This window comes from Rhamphochromis longiceps, linkage group LG22, assembly GCF_057381845.1.
Source record: "Rhamphochromis longiceps isolate RC_006_pf linkage group LG22, R_longiceps_female_GT1.1, whole genome shotgun sequence".
Taxonomy (NCBI): domain Eukaryota; kingdom Metazoa; phylum Chordata; class Actinopteri; order Cichliformes; family Cichlidae; genus Rhamphochromis; species Rhamphochromis longiceps.
In genome coordinates this window covers 23,273,041-23,291,855 of record NC_140577.1, presented here as the reverse complement: position 1 = coordinate 23,291,855, position 18,815 = coordinate 23,273,041, and the positions used below count along the sequence as shown (strand labels likewise).

The window sequence follows — 18,815 nt, the reverse complement described above, 5'->3', positions numbered from 1 at the left end:
GTATTAGAAATACTTGGGCATAAGAAGCGAATCTGCTGTGTACGGTAATTGGTGCATGTGTGTCTCCTCGTAGTTTCCGCATGACATCGATTCATTATCCTAATGTCCACCTGGAGGGTAAAAAAAGATGCTTTCCTCCATTTACTCTGCCATAGTTCTTCAGTAGCCAAACATGTTTTCTTTGGTGGGTCATTTAAACTGATGCTCGACAAATAACTTACATAGGTAGGAGAATAAGAGGAGGGATATTCCTTTTCTATGAGATACGTTCAAGTGGACTTCAAGCAGGAATATCTTGTTGACTCTGGGGTTTTTTTTTTTGGCTTTTTCTTCTTCTGAGAGGTGATTACAATATTTTCTGGACAGTAAGACGATATTAAATCAATGCTGGCTGTTCATCTAAATCATCATTACCCATATGGAAAAGATATATATAAATCTTATAAAGTTTGTATCTGTCTTGTGTGAAACTTGTATGAAAAGCATACAAGAGTGAAAACAGATATAAGATCCCTTGAAAAATTATAAAATGAAACTTGTATGTTTTTGATACTTACTAAAACAATGTATGAAAGTAATGAGAAAGTGGCCACTTTCATGAGTAATCACATATAAGTTTTTACTATTTCTTTTCCATATGGGTATGGTTGGGTTAAAGTTAAATAAATCTTGAACTAACGTTAGAAAATATAGTATAGAGTAGTAAGTGTAGAGTAGGTGGCAACAAAAAGGTTGAAAAGTCATAAAGTTACAGTTGATCTAAAAAAAATAAAGCTATTATCGTTTGGACTATTCCATTTCACCCCTCTCCCAATGGTGCATCCCATTTGTCCACTATTGAAAAGTCATTGATTTATAGTTGACTGGTAAATAGTATTTAAAAAACCATGGGAAAGAACATTTCTGCATGTCCTCTATAAATACATCGGATAAGGACTCACGCAAAAGTAACTCTGCTCGGTTTATCATCGCACTCCCAGCACATCGTGCCTCGACCTCCCGGTCGGCTTCGAGCTGAGAAGAAAAAACATTCGCGAGATCTCGCAAGACTTCAGCTTTATTTTTTTTTCTCCAATGTCCCCTGCGGGGCTCCGTAGTGACACATACTGGAGATGTGTGAGTTTGACAGTGGTGATTATTAGACTCTTCTAAAGTGTCACTAACTGACTTTTTCTTGCCAATATAACTTTGATGTCACGATTATGTACACCAGATCTCAAGAGAGAGAACAAGAGGAAGACAGACTCACATTAACATACATTAAGTAAAAAAAAAAAAAAATCAAAATCTGAACAAAGTATGCTCCTTTCATACTTTTTTCATATGTTTTATTCACTTTATGGTTTTGTGATGTCTTTTGTAGATGTGGTGATTACAAATGGAGGCAGTGACAGTCTGAGAATTCTCCTTGACAGACAGTGTAGGAGTGAATCCACTAAAACTCATTTTAAACTAATGTTGATTTAATAAATTAAATACATTTGTACAAGTAGTACAACATTTTGAAGTATTATCAGTAACTTGCTATGCTTACATCAGTTGAAATACCACTGACGTCCTATTGATCTTTAGTAGTGGTGTCCACATGGTTTATAATTGCCAAGTGTGTGCTGCTGTTCTGTGATTATTGTGTAATTATTATTATTATTATTTTTATCTCTAAGCAACTAGAAATTTCTCGCTTTGTGTTTGTACATGTGTTGTGCATCGGTAGTCTTACCTGGTTAAATGTGTTGTCCAACAGGTCGTTTTCAGCAGCACGGCGGCTCTTGGGAGCATCAGGAGGGCACTGCAAGAGAGCAAAGACAAGATTTAGATCACTAAGGTCAAATTTCTGCTTTGGGTAGGATGTAAAATTTGGTTTTCAGTCCAATGCATCTGTTTTCTATTTGATAAGGTGCTTGTCTGAAGTTTGCAAACAATAACCGCTCAAAAACACAGAAGAAAAGAGGTAGACAGGCAAGAGAAAGACAACGAACTATAAAAACAATGAAACAGAATAGAAAATGGCTTCTGGAAGGTGCGACAAGGAACGTGAATGTTCGAAAATGGCTTTTAGTCACGCCTTAAGCTAATAATATTGGCAAATCACATTTTATGTGCAAATAACCAAATTAAATTCTTGTCGATTAACATATTATAGATTCAAACAAAGTTTCTGGAGCAGAATTAAGACAATAATCTTAGTCAAACAGCTGATGGATTCCTATAAAAATATGGGCTTCCTGCATACCATGATCTGCAGCCAAGTTTTTTTCTTCCTTTCTGACCATCAAAAATAAGTGGAGGGGGAAAAACAGAATAGAGCATTATAAAGACAAAGCATTGCTGATTAACAAAAAAACCCATAAAGTCTCAAGAGAAATTGCAGAGACTTTTTTTTATGGTATTTAATTTGGATAATGCAGACTCAGCTTTTCTTGCAGCTGTTTAACAGTAAAAGCCATCCAACAGATTACTTTTACTGTCATGGAGCTGCGACAAGCGCTGAGTTACAGTCACCGGGGCTCAGTTCAGCTCAGCTTTGGTTCAACAAAAGTAAGAGTCTGCCCCAAATTTACATTCAGTCAGGTTTACAAAACAACTCTTTTTTACTTTATTTGAATTTTTAATGAACTTCGGGTTTAAACAAGCCAAAGATCTTCAAACAGAAATAACAGCATTACTGCTAACACAACTCAAAGCTAGCCAAGAAGCCAGAATTCTGTTGAAGCTGAGTGTATGCTAACACCAGCCCAGCAGCCAGATCCTCATCTTCAACAGGTAACAAAAGCAGTGATGAACAGTCAGGCTTGCAGCCTCCATTTCTGTGGTGATTGCTTTAAAGTTTTTGTGCCCCAACACTGGTCTAATTTGATAGTGTTTGGAGATGTCAGTAAGTAGATTTCTTTTGTGTTCCAACAGCGTTAAGCTAGCTCTTTTGTGCGCTAAGCAGCTTTTTTTTATGCTAAAGTAGGGCATGCAGTAAAGTGCACGTAGACGCAGAAAGAAAGCAACGATTTTCCCAAAAAGCTAAAGTTTTCATTTAAACTCTTTGCTATTAGCCTCTGCTCCAGACAAAGTTATAGTTGCTGGTAAAGACAGTAAGGGTTTCCACTCTCACCCGTGCCCCAGGTATTTCACAGCAGGCCTCGTGCATGGCAAGTGAGGGGTCACAATACAGCATTGCCTGCTGAATATCCATCTGCAAAAAACAGACAGACAGAGAGAGGATAGTAAATACAGTGCTGGATATGGCGGTGTCTAAGGGTACTTTGCTTTGTTTATTTTATTAAGAACATCAAGTGTAAATGAGGCAGTAAACATGGCTGAGAGTCAATTAATTTCTCATTAATGTAAAGCAATGGAAAATCACTTCATCAGATGCTTCCTGTGAATGTCTGCGGTTGTGTGAGAGTGTGCGTGTGTTCCCCCCTGAACTGACAAAAGTGGCCTAGCTGTTTTCCCAGCTAGGCCGGTTAACCGATCATTAAATTAATTGTCCGGATTACTGGATCTGTTTAGCACTAATAGTCTCAATTCACTACATATATTCGCTTATGTTTTTAAATCAGGACTCATTGAGATTGTCTTAAAGGAATGAAAACCTTATGGGTGTAGAACAGACGCATATACACATACATATAAGCTTAAATATCTATGATTTCAGTTGAAAGGCATTTATGGGAGGATGGTAGGGAATGTCTTTTTTCCTGGATAAATGCTTCGATAAAGTGGTGAAATTCTAAATGTCAGGGGTCTACTGTGTTATATTACTCAACTGTGCTCTAGGATGCCCTCATCTGTGGCACTAACCTCAACCTGGCTCATTCATAACACCTCTGAAACAGTTTGTTCCTCATACAGAGAGAGACTAAAGGTCACCATATGCTCAAATAGTAACTTGAGATGACATTTACGTTAGGGCTGAACGATATATCGCATTTGCGATAATATCGCGACATGATCAAGTGCAATTTTCTAACCGCAAAGGCTGCGATTATACTCTGGACATGTCCAAATTCAAGGGCTGCATCCTCCTGAGGCCGCATTTGTAGACCGATTACGTCACAGCGACGTGCCGAAGGCTGTCCAAATTACTACCATATCCCAGAATTCATAGCGCGGCCCAGCCAAACTCCAGTTTCCAGCAATGGCGGCCGCTACTAAGTTTTAAAATTACTCATACTAATCTTTCTGGGTCACAAAATAAACTTTTAACATATTTTCAGGCGAGAAAGTAGTTGTGTAAACATCAAATATCTGCTCGGTTTATCAAGATATCCCATATTTGCAAAAGTGCTTCGACGTTTTCAGAGGCGTCTGCTACCCACCAGCTCGACAGCTAGCCGGGACCTCGAGGGTTACTGATGCGGCCGAGAGCGGCACAACTCCCGGCACATCATTTTCAGATCACCGCGGAGTTTCGCTGCTCGGGTTAAACGTAATATATAAGTCACTTAGACAACCTAAAAATGTTATTGTTGGGTTTTTTTCAGTGTTTTGTTTGTTCGTGAGTAAATCGGTTTGGCTGAGATTAAAGTTATTAGATTAGATAAAATAAAACTTTATTAATCCCCCGGGTGGGTTCCTCCTTGGTTTTCACACAGCTGACTAAACGTCAAACAGAAAACTTATTAAACAGAAGTATGAGACAGTCGAGAATTTACACCAGTGTCTGGTTATATTTTAGATAGCAAGAAGCAGACGGCCGAGTTTATTAAACTCCACCGAGACAGCGGTGACGCTAATCAGAAGGCTAGACCGTCCAATTTCACGCCTTTAAATTTTAAAGGCGTGTTTGTGTGTGTGTTTATACAATTGCTATTATGTTTGCACTTTATGTGTAATGTTACTGACTGCAGAGATCAGTAAGATGTGTGTATTTTTTATTTATTAGTTTTATTTATTTAATATTATTTTTTAATTGAATGACTGTCTAGTAGTTCACAGATGTCGAAAAACTGAGTGTGGTAAAGCCACTGATTTTTTTTATGTATATTTCTGCAATCTGCACGTTGTACTGACTTTCATTTTAATGTTTACACCAGGGTTCCTTGTCAGCACTTTATGCTCAGATGTTTGTAAGCTAAAAATAAACTATTGTGTATGTTCAAATATACTGTTGTGATTGAAGAAGTTAAATAAAAATGTCAGTCATCAATTCATGCATCACCTCATGTCATCATAACAGAGGTCTGTCTTCCAGGAAAGAACAGTTTAAAATTAATGTAATATAGTATTGGCCATACTATATGATGTATTGCTTGTCTTTGTTTAATAATACAGAAGACAAAGACCTTAAAAAATAATCGCATATCGCATCGCAATCGCAATATTGGGGCAAAAAATCGCAATTAGATTATTTTCCATAATCGTTCAGCCCTAATTTACGTTGCAAACCTTAATCTTAATCAAAAGCTCCTCAACAGTCAAGACCGTGAAGTCAAGCGTGTGATATTTCTTTGCCTAATGTCCCTCTATTTTCCCAGTAGACCATTTTTAAAAGCATGGAATGGCCAAGCACTAGCTAAAAAAAGTCTACCCTTGGCAAACCTTGGGCTTTGCTTGCAGTTGTATTGAATGTTTTAGAGGAGTTAAAAAAAACGAAATTTAACTTGTGATTGATACCGTCTATAAAAAACAAGACTTAATTTTTTGGGTGGAAAAAAAATGTTCCAATCTTGCTTAATTCACAACACTGAAACATGCTCAGGAGGCTCAAAAGGACAACTGCAAACTCTGGTAACTGGTGTGTTTTAATCTGGCTTCGAGTTCTGTCGACCACTTTATTTTAATCAATGTGCTGGCGGCAGATTGCACCGCTCTCCATTTGTTTTGCACCCAGCTTTGTGAAAGAAGCCTCACTGTTGAAATTGGGAGCACCTAAGTCACGCCACAGAAGAAAAAAAACAGATCACGTCGCTCCATTTTCTGCATATTTATGAACTGAGTTTGAGGACTGATTTTAAAATATGGCTAAGGCTTTCCACAATCAGGCTCTCGGTTACGTTGCTGATATTTTAATCCCTATAGAGTCCTCTGGTAGAAGTCTCCTGGTTTTTTCCAGCCACTCACTTTGTTACTCGGGGTGAATGAGACCTTGCTGTTCGTGTCTCAGCATTGGAGCTTTCTTCCTGAGCATCCCAAGTAAATCAAAAGCAGCTTTTAGGGTTCCCCTCTGTAAAACCATAAGAGCACTGAATGTTTAGCCCAAATGTGGCCCTATTTTATGGGTCTCATTTAGTCTTTACTTATAACGCTGACTCAGATTGTCTAACTCTGCCAAAGTCCATCTGATAGGGGCCAGATGTTAGATATGTTTCAACCATTTGGGACACATCTGGCGCACACACCATTTGCTAATGCCAGATTAGGTCCAACTGTATCTACTATCTAGGAAGTGTCTTTACTGAGGTTTTCCTGTTAACTATACATGTAAGTTTTTTATATCCTGTGTGTTTATGATTTTCTGTATTTTTTTTAAATTGTTGTTTATTGTTGACACTATAAAAATAAAATTATTATATTTTTTATTAATCTCATACTTGCACAGCCCCAGCATCTGACGCCCGAATACCCAGCAGAGTGTGTCCATCAGAGGGAAGGGCTCCTCTGCGCTCCAGGGGTTTGGTCTCAATTGAGCTGCAATCCACATGGAGGGAAGCAGCTCCGTGTTGGACACTGAGGGCCAACTTGTGCCAGTGCAGATCCATCAAGGCTTCCACTCCCTCTCCAGTGAAAACACAACCCACCAGGTCCGCTGAAGGGTTTGCCCCTTTGGCTCGAAAGGACAGGGTGCGATCTGGGCCGCTGACGTCTACGGAGAGCTGGGTTTTAGTTGGAGGCAAAGAACAGGATAAATGAGGTGGCATTGTACCAGTTAAACTCAAAATAATGCAAATAGGTAAAACAAAAAGAAGTATATCTCAAAGTGTTTGACTGGCAGTGGTTTCAACAAACTTTAATACAGTACGTACACGTGATTACCACCTAACAAACCTGTACAATTGACTAGCAAAGGGGAAAGACATATTAATTACACACACAAGCAGTACAGCCAATCAATCACTGCTAATGAGGCGACTTGGCCTCCATCCATCATACACGCCAAGTATTTAAATCTGGCCTCCAACTCTTAGTGATTATCGGGACTCCGAGGGACTCCAGTGCTTCATCATGGAACACAAGTGAATAACAATGAAGGTGAATGAAAGAGGAGAGTCGGAGATGATCGAAAGAAGACTGACAAAGAGACAGGGAGCAAAAGAGAGGGTATCGGATGAAAAATACGAGGGGACAAAAGCCGTATGGAATGAAAGAGGGGGGAGAAAATTGAAAAGATGTCACAAGAGAAAAGAAATCGAAAGGGAAAGTGGATGACTATGCAAGAGAGAGATGAGCGGCGGAGAGAATGAAAAGACAAAAAAGTGAGAGGGATAAAAAGGTGAAAGATCAAGGGAGAAGCAAGTAATGAGAGAACAGAAGGAAAGAGAGTAGTGAGGGGGAGGGGGAGAAAGTGTAAAACTGAGGAAATGATGAGGGAGCCGCACCTGTGGATATCCCTGCGCATCCGATATCTGAAAGAGGTAGATGGTGTCTCTCAAGGCAGCCTTCTTTAACGCCAGGGTGAAGACCAGAGTGAACTCCTCTGGCAGGCCATAGGGGAACACCTGGCTGGAGCACAGAAGTTCAGAGGGGTCAGATCCAAGACACTCCTCTATTCACAGGAGCTGCAAACTGTGAAGCTGCACACAGAGAATGATTAAAGAGGGACTTCTCCAGTTTTATACTAAAAGCTCATGGAGAGTGCTAGCCTCTCACACTTTAGAGAATTCACTGAGAACAAGCAACAAAAGTATTTTTTAAAAATAAGAAAATAGCTAAACTACAAAGGGCTTGTGCTACAAACTAAAAACATAAAGTTTAAAGTTATAATGTGTTTTTGATGCTTCTTTGGAGCATTACTCTCTTTATCGGAGGAGAAATGAAAAAGGCAGAAAAAACAGGAAAAGAAAAACTGGAATATTCACGGTTTACGAGTCTATGAAGAATGAATAGAAAACTAAAACTACAGTCATAAGTTCTCCCAGTGATTGCTAACAAAAGGTGTTATGAAGTCATTCCATTGTTTTGGGAAATAGATTTGTATCCAGTGCTTTTGGTGCTCATTAGCCAGTAAAGGTTTGGATGTCTCAACTTCCTTTATATCAGATTTTGAGACACAAACAGTTCTTATCATTTCTATGCTGATGATTTTCTGCTTTATATCACTTTTAAGCCTCAATGTGTTTTAAAGCTTTTGAACTGCATAAAAGCCTGGATGTTATGTAATTTTCTCCAGCTGACTGAGAATAAAACAAAGATCGTTGTGTGCATCTCTGCCTGCCTAGTCCCCCAGGTCCTTAGAAATCTGGGTTCCCTCTCCTGTTATGTCCTGTTTATGTTATCTATTAGAGACCCGGGAATGACTGTTGATGAGAACCAGATGTTAAGGTTGGATTTGAATGTTAAGGCTCTAGTTTGTTCTTGTTTTCATCATCAGAGAACTATAATACATTTTCATCCTACTGCAATTGCTCTGCATCATATTTAGAAATTAATTCAAAGTTGTGCTGTTCACCTTTTGGGTTCTGCATAAAGTACCCACCTATATTGGCAAATTTTAATACCATATGTCACCAGCAAGACTCTCAGGTCTTCTGATCAGGGCTAATCGTCCATCCTGAAATGTATAATAAAAACTAAAGGTGATGGAGACATTGCAGTAGTGGCCCCCACTCTCTAGAATTCTCTCCCATCCAGTTTATTTTCTGTGAGCTTATCTGTGTATGCATTCAAAGGCAGCTGAAGACTCATCTTTTTAAATTGGCATTTGGGTAGCATCCACACCTTTTCTACCATTTATCCGAGTTCCGGTCGTATGGGCAACAGCCTAAGCAGAGAAGCCCAGACTTCCCACATCCCAAATCTTCTAGCTCACCCGAGTGGTTCCCAACCCAGCCGAGAGTCATAATCTCTCCAGCATCCTGCATCTGCCTCAGAATAGGACAGAAGTCTCGCCTCACTTAGTGGTCGTCCAGAAGGCATTCCAGTCAGTCACCTGCAAGGTGCTTTATATTGTAAGGTAAAGACCATACAATAATAGAAAGGAACCCCCAACAATCAGATGACCCCTATGAGCAAGTACTTGGCAACAGTGGGAAGAAAAAACTCTATATTAACAGGAAGAAAACTCCGGCACAACCAGACTTAGCGAGGGGCAGCCATCTACCAGTTGGGGGTGATTGTTCATGAAAACTACTTGAGTCATTTAAAACTGCAACAGTCCAACAAATAAGCTAATAATGGCTTCATGTGTGATGCAAAACCTGCCTTCTCAGGGGAAAATCTGCTGCTTAACCTTTTCAAGCCAACACATCTTATGTACTATGTGGCCTCTGAGTGAACTGAAAATCTAACATGTGACGTGATGCGTCACATAGAGCCTTTCAAAGTCTCTATGTGACAGCCCCAAAAAGAGATAGTGGTCTAATAAGTCTTAGCAGATCTCTGTAAATATATTCTGTATATGAATATGTATGACCAATGACCTAAAATCATTGGCCAGTCCAGTAAGGAATTAGCTTGGAGAGCAGAAAAGGGAATGTAGTTACTGTACTGCAGCACCACTAAATAATTTGCATGTGTAGAAATCTTTATAGGTGTGTATACTATGTGTATTTATGGGTTACGAATATATGTACCAACCTACTGATGGTTATTGTGTGTTATTTGCAAACCACGTCTTCACATGAAGACAGTGAGTAACCAGAGAGTTGCCATCTCATTTAATTGGGCTTTTACTCATAGGGACAAATCTTTGGGCTCATATATCTTTCCTTCACATCCTCATGAGCACAGAGTAACAAAGTAATCCTGTGTGTGTTTGTGTATTTACACACTTCTGCGTGAGTCCTGTTCTTTTCCATGCATGTTCCCATTACGTTTCTATTTTTTTCTTTCTTTTTTTTTTGCACTATACGTTTTGTGACTGCAGTACAATGCAAAGCCCGTGTGTTACCCTTTGGCATTAATTTTCATAGCAGATACAGTCCGGCAAGCCTCATCTCTCAGTTGCTGGTCAAGGGCACCTAAGCACATAAATATAATACACATACGCACACACACGCATTCACTGCTTGGAAGTGTGCAGATGTATTGAGAGATGAAGGAGCAGCTGGTTTCCCCTTCCTAGAAGTGGGGTGACAGTGATTTATAACTGAGGAAAGATCCAAGGGAAAACAGCCAACTACAGGATGTCAAAACAAAGCGAAGATGAGTGGAAGAAAAGGGTGATAAAGAAAAACACATGAAAGAAAGCAAGTGAAAGATGAGAGAGTAGAAAACTTGGTACAATATGAAAATGCATGAGAATTTGCCTTTAACTAATCCGCACATAGGTAGAGATAATATATAGGAAACTCTGGGGTTCACACAACTTGTGGAAATGAAATGGAAAAAGCACACGCAAGAAATAGAAACAGACAGGGAAATGGAGAGGAGAGACAGAAAATCCAATGTTGAGAACACAGTTGTTTTGCTGTCGATTAGTGACATGAGCTGCAGGGCACAAAAGCACTCATAGTACGGAAACTATTGACTTTTAAGTTGGAAGTACTGCAACTTGGCCTATTATGTTCAGGGTCAGACATATACACACAAACATGCAACGGGGAGATAAATCACTCACTGCGGGGCCCAGCAGATTCAGATCTAGACTCTAACTCTGAGAGAAAGTTACTTGTTAAAAAAACAGAAAAGAGAGAGAGAGAAAGAGGAAGGCGGCAGAAGAAAGTCTCTGTGAGCCAGAGAGGCACAGGGGAAGATGGGAAGAAGAAATCTAATGTTGAAATAGCAGATCTCTAGTTTAAGATGAGAATATCACCTGGAGAGGAATACAGACACCCTTATATTGGGTTCTAACTGTGCTGGAATCAATTGCTTTCAGTGGAGAGGACTTCTATCCCTGATGGTTTTATACACAACTAAACGTAAGGAATTTTAAACAGCTAGAACCTGACACATACACAAAAAAAGGGAAAAAGCACAATTTCAAGCTATAGCGGACATATACTTTTTCCTTTAATGCTAACATTAGCATGCTTGGATTTCCACAATGACAATGCTTGCATGCTGATTTTACAGCTGAAGCTGATAGGAAAAAAATAAAAAAAATAAATTCTATCACAATCCTTCTTGAGAGGACAGTCAATGTATGATTTAAATTTCATCAATTTCATCTATCCGTGAGTGGAGAGTTTTCTTTCAGAACCACAAATGTCAGTGTCTTGTGCTAGCTGAAACGCCAGGGGATTACCAACATCTTTAGGATTGATCCTCTGGGCACCTTGGCTGCCTCTACAAATTTGTATCAGATGATATGTCAGTCAATTTGACAGCTGCCAGACATTTCACTAAAAGCAAAAATACGTCTTCCTGCTGGCAGAGCTAGAGGGTAAACCAAGGTGATCAGTGGAGCAATTACAATATATTCTCTGAAGACCACAAATATCAGTCCAAGGGTTACAGCAATCCATCCTGTAGTTTCTGAGATGTTCTGGTTCAGACCTAAGCAGTGGAACAACCAATCTGACCGATACTGACATCCCCAGAGGCAGGTGACAGCACTGCTAATAAATGATGTTCCAGAGCCCCACCCCCATCTAGAAAAATGACATTTAAGCTGTTGCAGAAAGTTTGATTTAGAGAAGAGAAAAAAGATCAAATCCTACACAGTAAGAGTGTTACAGACAACAATAGCTAGGAGTATATATGTCTCTCCTTACCGAGTTATCCCGAATCTGCCTTTTTTCTTCAAAAATACAGCTGCAACTTATCTTTGCTCTTTTGCTTTTTCATGAGCCCCCACCACTTCAATCTCTTGATCTTAATACTATAAATTTGTAACTACTTTCTTTTTAATAAGAGCAGCATCAATTTTTAAATTAAACTACAAATTGTACCACTCCTGCTGGGTGATAGTGAGTCTCAAATTCGTTAAACGCATCTCATTTCTGACTTAAATAGCTTCCACCATGGCCTCATTCCATAACATTACAGGACTTCTATACACTGGAGCTGCATAACAGAAACACGCTCGAAGCAACCACATTATATTTCTCTGAAATTAAAATGCGTGTGACCAGTTGTGACCGGTGCCCATTTCACTGTCAGCAGACAGCTGAGAGAGGCGGGAGACGAGTAGCTTCGTCTGACTGTCACTCATTTGCATTAGCTTGGATTAGCCTGGGATACAAAGCAAAACACCACTTTCCAATTACAGAACACACGTCCTTCACTTGAGTCGGCCTCACAGGAAATGAATTAAAAAGCCGTGTGAGTGACAGCGAGTCGGAGCTGGATGTGCGTTGTTTGTTACTTAGTTTTACAAACACCCCATGCAGCCTGACCTTGCATGAAAAAAGGGGTCAAATCTAACGCAAGATGCCACATCTATGCAGAGCAACACACACATATGCTTGCAGGGACACACAAATACTGTACTGCGAAAAGTCTTGAGACGAACCTCATTTCTTCATATTTTGCCAGGAAAATGGTAAATAGGTGCAGTTGTGTATTAAACTACTTCTTCAGTAAGATGGAAATAGAGCACATGAGGAAGAAAACAGTGTTTGAACAATTCTAACAAGTTTGAAAGTTGATATTTGGTATGGCCACCTTCATCCTTCGACACAGCCTGAACTCTCTTTAAGCTTTCTCGTAATTTCTTTAAGAAGGCTTCAGAATAGTTCTCCAGGCTTCTTGAAGGACATTTAAAGCTCTTCTTTGGATGGTGGCTGCCTTTTGTTCCATTCCCTGTCAACATGATCCCACACTGCTTAAATAATGTTGAAGTCTGAGCTCGGGGGAGATTAATCCATGACTGATAGTGTTCCACTGTGTTTTTTCTATCCAGGTTTTACAGTAGTGGCAGTGTGTTAGTGATCATCACCATACTGAAAAATGAAGCTGTTGCCAAAGAGACACTTTCTAGATGGAATTGCATGACAGATCAAATATGACTGTACTTTTCTACATTCATAGTTCGACAACTGGCTACAATACAGCCCCAAACCGGTACTGGTTTTATTTTGTTGTATTTATCCACGACATCTTAAAGGCCAGTCCGTGAAAATATTGTCGGACATAAACTGGTCCGTGGCACAAAAAAGGTTGGGGACCGCTGCTATAGACGATGGTTTAAAACTCCACGTAACCTGTTTCCACTGAGTTTCAGTCCAGTTCTCCTATAATTTGACTTTCAGATACTGTTCTTCTGCATTGTTCTTCTGGACTTAACCCTTAACTACATCCTTTAAAGTCTTGTGCACCTGCACTCTTCTATTCAAATATTGGTAACCTGTTCAAAAATTGAAATGGATGCAAGTTAAAGTCATGAGTAAAAAAATTATACAACCAAATAACAAAGAAGAAAATTAGCATTCATAGCCATTAGACAATAGCCCTTATTTGATTTGCCTGTCTCAGATTTGGTTTAATTATTTAGAGAACCCCATAAATGACAGTGAGTTCTATGTATAGAGCAATTCAAGCAAAGTGAAAGGTACCCAGAAGGCAAAGCTGATGTGCTAACATTGATTATTTTCTGTCTCAGTTAAAAAGAAGTCGCCCAGGTAGCGTTCTTCACTGATAAAACTGACAGCGGAGCTCTCGGTGGCATCGAAATTTCAATAATCCCAAAATCCCAAACGAGCAGCAGGGAAGAGATGGCGTTCCCATCCTTTCTTTGTATGGTTAGAGGCAAAACAAAAACATCTTGGTATTTCCTCTTTGGCTCCTAAGATGCTGATTTCCCAAGAAGTGACAGTTGTTTTTTCAGTTTTTCTCGCCCCTTTTTCATAAGTACGACTACTCTCCAAGTCTGTGACAAACAATATATGTGACACTTTTAGAACAAAACGTCTCAACCGAAAAGAGTGTTTTGTAGACAGATTTATCGGGCCTTTCAAGTGAGCGGAGCTCACGGCTCGCAGCGCTGGACAGAGTGATAAAATACTGCGCGCTGACCCAATTGGCACGTTGTGAAATACTGCTTTATTGGTGGGCAGAGAGAAGCTCATCCAGCCGGAAAAACAGCCAGCACAGAACTCTAATAAGCAATTTTCACACAATTCCAAACACAGTCTACACCCGACTGCTGTGTAATAACAACATGAACACCCCGAGAAGGCATAATTACACCATGTCAAGCTGCAAAAAGCACGGAAGGGAGTGAAGCCATGAGTTGCTGCATTTTACGGCTGCGGGTCTCTTCATGTAGAAACAAGTTAAGAACAAGCTGCCCAATACGGCCTTTAAAGTCTTTTTTTTCCCTCTTTCCAGCTAACTGTGGCCCACCTTCTAATTAAGACGTCACTCTTATAGTTTCTGTTCAGGCAAATAAGTCATGCATTTCATTATGAAAGCTAGTTATAATAAGTACATGCGGTTGCAAGTGGGAAACCAACAAGCTGTTACAGCCCAGTTTACAAGCCAGGGTTGGTGGTGAGGGAAATGAATGGGTATTTCTGGAAATGCAATCACAGCTTGACCCACGACATACAGATCGCCAAGATTCTGCTTTTTTTTTTTCTCCTTTTCCTTTTTTTTTAAACACACTGCACTGCGCTGACATGTTGAGTGAGAGTTCAGAGGCCGAAGAGCCGAGGGTTTTCAGTTTCTCTGCCATCCTCTTTGTTCAGATATGACATGGAAACAGAGAGCCCGTCCACACAGGCCTCTAGAAAGCTGGAAAACCTGCAGAACTTCACTAATTCTTTCCCAGTAAAACATCTTCAACGATCTAAAGCTCCACGCTGCGTGCTCGTGCACGGGTTTGTCCGCAGATGCGCGGAGAAACAGATGAAACAGATGAAACAGATGTACAGCGGACTTACTCGCTGGGTCGTAAGAGCGCAGTCTTGCCCAAGCGGAGGATGACAGCTCCTCGAGGGTTACGGATCTTCTTGACATCTTTGCTCTTGAGCAGGGAAAATCGCCTCACCAGATTAAAACCTGCAAAGGGTAAGGCATTCGTGAGCAGCCACACCAAATAAAAGTCACATAGCAGCTGGTGTGTTTGGAGCTCATCTATTAACCGGTGATGTTGGTCCTGGCGCTCTGGGGAAACTTCCAGTCCTCCACTTGTAAGGACGGGCACTGGACATCTGAAATGCAAGGGGAAAAAAAGAAATTAAAAAGGGGGGTATCTAATAAGTGAAAAACCTCGACACGTACTGTAAGACAAGCATGTAAAGAAGTTGGTTCAGAAGCTGTGTCAAATATAACCTCTGACACTTATTACTGAGTGAAACGGACAGAAGTTTTGTTTTAAAAAAAAGAGAGTCAGCAGCTTCAAACATATACATTTGAGAGTAACAGAAATATTGATCTGGTGGAAGGAGAATGGGAGTTGGTGGGGGTGAAAGAGAGTCCGAACGAAAAAAGAAAAAAAAATACAGTGTAAAACACAGAGAAGAAGATGAAATGAGGGCAAAGCTATGCCGAGTGGAACACAAGCCAGCCTGACAGGTTGTCTCGCACCAAGCTTGTCTGTCGCGGTTGCCTCCGTTTGATGGATGTGTTCTCACCCTGTCAGGGGAGGTTGCAGAGAAAAGTGTTGCCTGTCAGAGCGGACTGCCTAACTACAGGGAGGTGGGTGGGGGTGGGGGTGAAACCGGGCAAGCACAGGTAGACGTGGGCCCTGTGAAACGCTATGATCCACCCTTAATTGATCTCTTTGGGGCCAAGGAGCAAGACATACTGCTGGGCTCAGTTTTGAGATTTTTCTTTTATTATGACTGCAGATAATATGAATGCGAGGCCCTGAATTAATACAAAACTACCTCTTTTGCTGATTGGTTTTCGAAATCATTCACGTGTGCCGAAACTCAGGATGAGAGATTTTAGTTTCTGCCCCGTCAATCAGAAGGATGGTCATATTTGACAAACTTAAAGACTATTTTTATGTGACAAAATAACTGTATTCCATTAAAATGTTGCCTTTTTGATATAACTGGACATCTTGTAAGTCCCTATTTAAAAGCGCGTGTAGAGATAAAGGTGAATGACTTCAGAAGATGATGTGCTTTTTCAATCGCTTATTCAGGGAAAAACATCAACAGAAGTAAGACTCTCTACAAATGTAATTACCCCCCCGGCTTTAAAAGCTAGCATTGCCCACTTCAGTAGAAATAACTCTGCGGCAATTTGCATAATTGCACACCAGTCTCTGACACCTTGCTGAAAATATTCTTTCAGCTGCAAGACGTTTGAAGAGTTTCTTTTCTTTGCATATATGCTACTTGCAAATCACTCCATAACATTTTAGCAGCCTTCAGATGTGGCGTTGACTAGACCGTTCAATAAGCCTTCATATGACCAATTACTTGACGGATTTGTTCATGTTCGTTGGCTTGTTAACCAGTTCAACAATCCAGTTCAAAATTCACCTCGTCATTAATATACCGGGCCCAGGCCTTGTCTCTGAGGCAGAAAAACAACCCCAAGCCATAACATTTCCACCACCATGCTTCGCAATTGGCATGAGGATCTTCTTTGGTCTGCACCACACATGCCAACAACTTTAGAAAAGATTCAGTTATCTAGCAATGTAATTCTAAAAATACAATTTACCTAAAGAACAACCAGAGTTGTCTGCTGACCCTGTAATGGAGCATCAAATCCTGGGTGCCTTCAAAAAATTAACTTTTACTGTCAACAGATTCTAGCAACTGCAAGGCAGAAACTGCAGAGGTGTTATGGTCCAATATATCCATCAATTTATAACACTAAATGGTGCAGCAAGTCAATGTGTTGTGGCGAGTTTCTGCACGAAGAAGTTGTTAAATGTGGAAATTGTGAAAGGGAGGGTTGAAAATGTAATATTGCACCTGATTCATGCAGCGCCATCCGCTGTGTGGCACAAACAGAACAGGCATATAGGTAGCTGCTTGCTGACAGTGTATTGTTTTCACCCTGCCTTTAAGAATGCAAAACATCTTGGACAAGTTGAAATCCCGGTATCAGAGGTCAAGTTGTGAATGTAATAACTCTAGAACAAGGCCATTTAGGATCTCCAATAAATCTTCACTTTCACAAAAGACAGTTGAATTTGTACAGATTATGGCAACAGTTATTTAATTGTAAATGGTTTAATGGTATGTAGGAGCATATAACTAAAGACTAGGTGCTTCTTTTGAGGAAGAGTTTAACTGGAGGACACTGGTCTTTGTTTCTATCACCTAAAGAGAAGACTGAGTAGAGGATTGAAGAAGCTGCCTTTTCTAAAGCCCTGTTAACACCACAAACTATTACTTGGGGACCTCTAGAAACTGGTGATCTTACATTGCCGGTTCTTATATAGTGATTTTCTACTCTACTTGGGTACTTAAAGCTCATTATACAACGTCTCATTCACTTATATATTCATACAAGCACTTTTTCTACATTTTAAGTGCCTTCTGTTTAACATAGAGTCTCTGTTGACTGCATTGGGGGGAGCTTTGGGGTTCAGGAACTTCACCAAGGATACTTTGGCATGCATACTGGAGCAGCCAGGGATCGAACCACCAACCTCAAGGTCTTCGGATCATATTAGTCTTGGGCGAATCAGGATCTCATGTGTTCTTTTTTCTTTTTGCAATCTTTTTTGGTGCTTTATGCACCATTAGGTTATGGAGTCTACAATGGAAAATATAAAAAGGAAATTTTGGTTGACTTTTGGTTTTGCAAATTCATAGAAAGAACAAGTTAAAATATACTGCAAAAGCAGTCTAAAAAAAGTGCCCCAAATTCCTGACTTTTAACTAATTTAGTTACATTTACATATTCCATGCTATTTTGTTACATAAAAATGTTCGATGTATTGAAATCTGGTCAAATGAAATGTACTTGATTTGTACTCAATTTAGACCAAGCATATGTTCCTTAATAATGAATTGCTTTCAAAAATCTCAAAATTATTGCTTCATGCTTATTAAAAGTGAAGAATTTTTATTCAGTGTAGGTTGGATACGTTATTCCTTTGTAGGTAAGGAACCTTTTGCTATCATTTAGGAAACTCAACCATTAATATAACACAAAGTTCAATTTTCCAGAGCTGCACAACAAACACAGATGTAAGAGTTTAATCACATTAAACAACACAGGAATACTAATCTTGTGCAAATAGGGCTTTACTCCCTGGAGTCCTAGGGAATGTCTTTTTGATGAAATGGGCAGAGCGCTTCAGGGAGTATTGCCTTGAAGCGTGCAATCTGAAGATACTGTGTATGTTTCCAAGCAAAATGCAGTTTTATCAAGGCTCACAGCAAAACGGGGTGAAATAGAGGAATATAATTCCTCGAATAATAACAACCAACCAACTTTAATCAAGACCCTGGAATTTAATTTCACGGAGGCCAGCTAAAAAAAAAAAAAGAGGAAAGAATTAAATCCCTTTTAGCTGTTCATCACTTTTTATCAAGATCATCACTTTACGCAGTGCAGTTTTTTGCCCAATTTTGGTTCCAAAATACAAATGACTGTACTGCAAAGCGCAGCACATTTTGTCCCGTGAGCCCCCACCAGTGTGTCATTTTCTTATTGCTGTCAACAAATACAAATCAAGCCGTGGAAAAGAGATGTCATGCAGCAATGTTGCGGCACGCTAAGAGAGGCTTGAGATTAAAAGTAAAAGAAATCAGACGTGTTGGACGTGACTTCCGAACAACGGATCCGGTGGAGAAGGTATCGAGCGCTGCTTTAGAGTTTTCTCAGCCCTCTGATGTTGTCACTCATTCTTAAATCCTGCC

General features: G+C 39.9%; 1 protein-coding gene across 5 annotated transcripts in view; it reads right to left on the bottom strand.

Moving 5' to 3' along the window:
• col16a1 (collagen, type XVI, alpha 1) overlaps nucleotides 1–18,815 on the bottom strand; it is a 106,864-nt gene that overhangs the window by 66,820 nt on the left and 21,229 nt on the right. For all 5 annotated transcript variants that reach the window (XM_085395684.1, XM_085395687.1, XM_085395689.1 and 2 more), the window contains exons 3-8: nucleotides 15,120–15,188; nucleotides 14,919–15,036; nucleotides 7,533–7,656; nucleotides 6,528–6,809; nucleotides 3,104–3,184; nucleotides 1,721–1,789 (exon numbers count right to left, since the gene is read on the bottom strand). In XM_085395684.1, coding sequence (XP_085251810.1) covers nucleotides 1,721–1,789; nucleotides 3,104–3,184; nucleotides 6,528–6,809; nucleotides 7,533–7,656; nucleotides 14,919–15,036; nucleotides 15,120–15,188 — 743 coding nt within the window. The remainder of the gene's footprint in view (nucleotides 1–1,720; nucleotides 1,790–3,103; nucleotides 3,185–6,527; nucleotides 6,810–7,532; nucleotides 7,657–14,918; nucleotides 15,037–15,119; nucleotides 15,189–18,815) is intronic.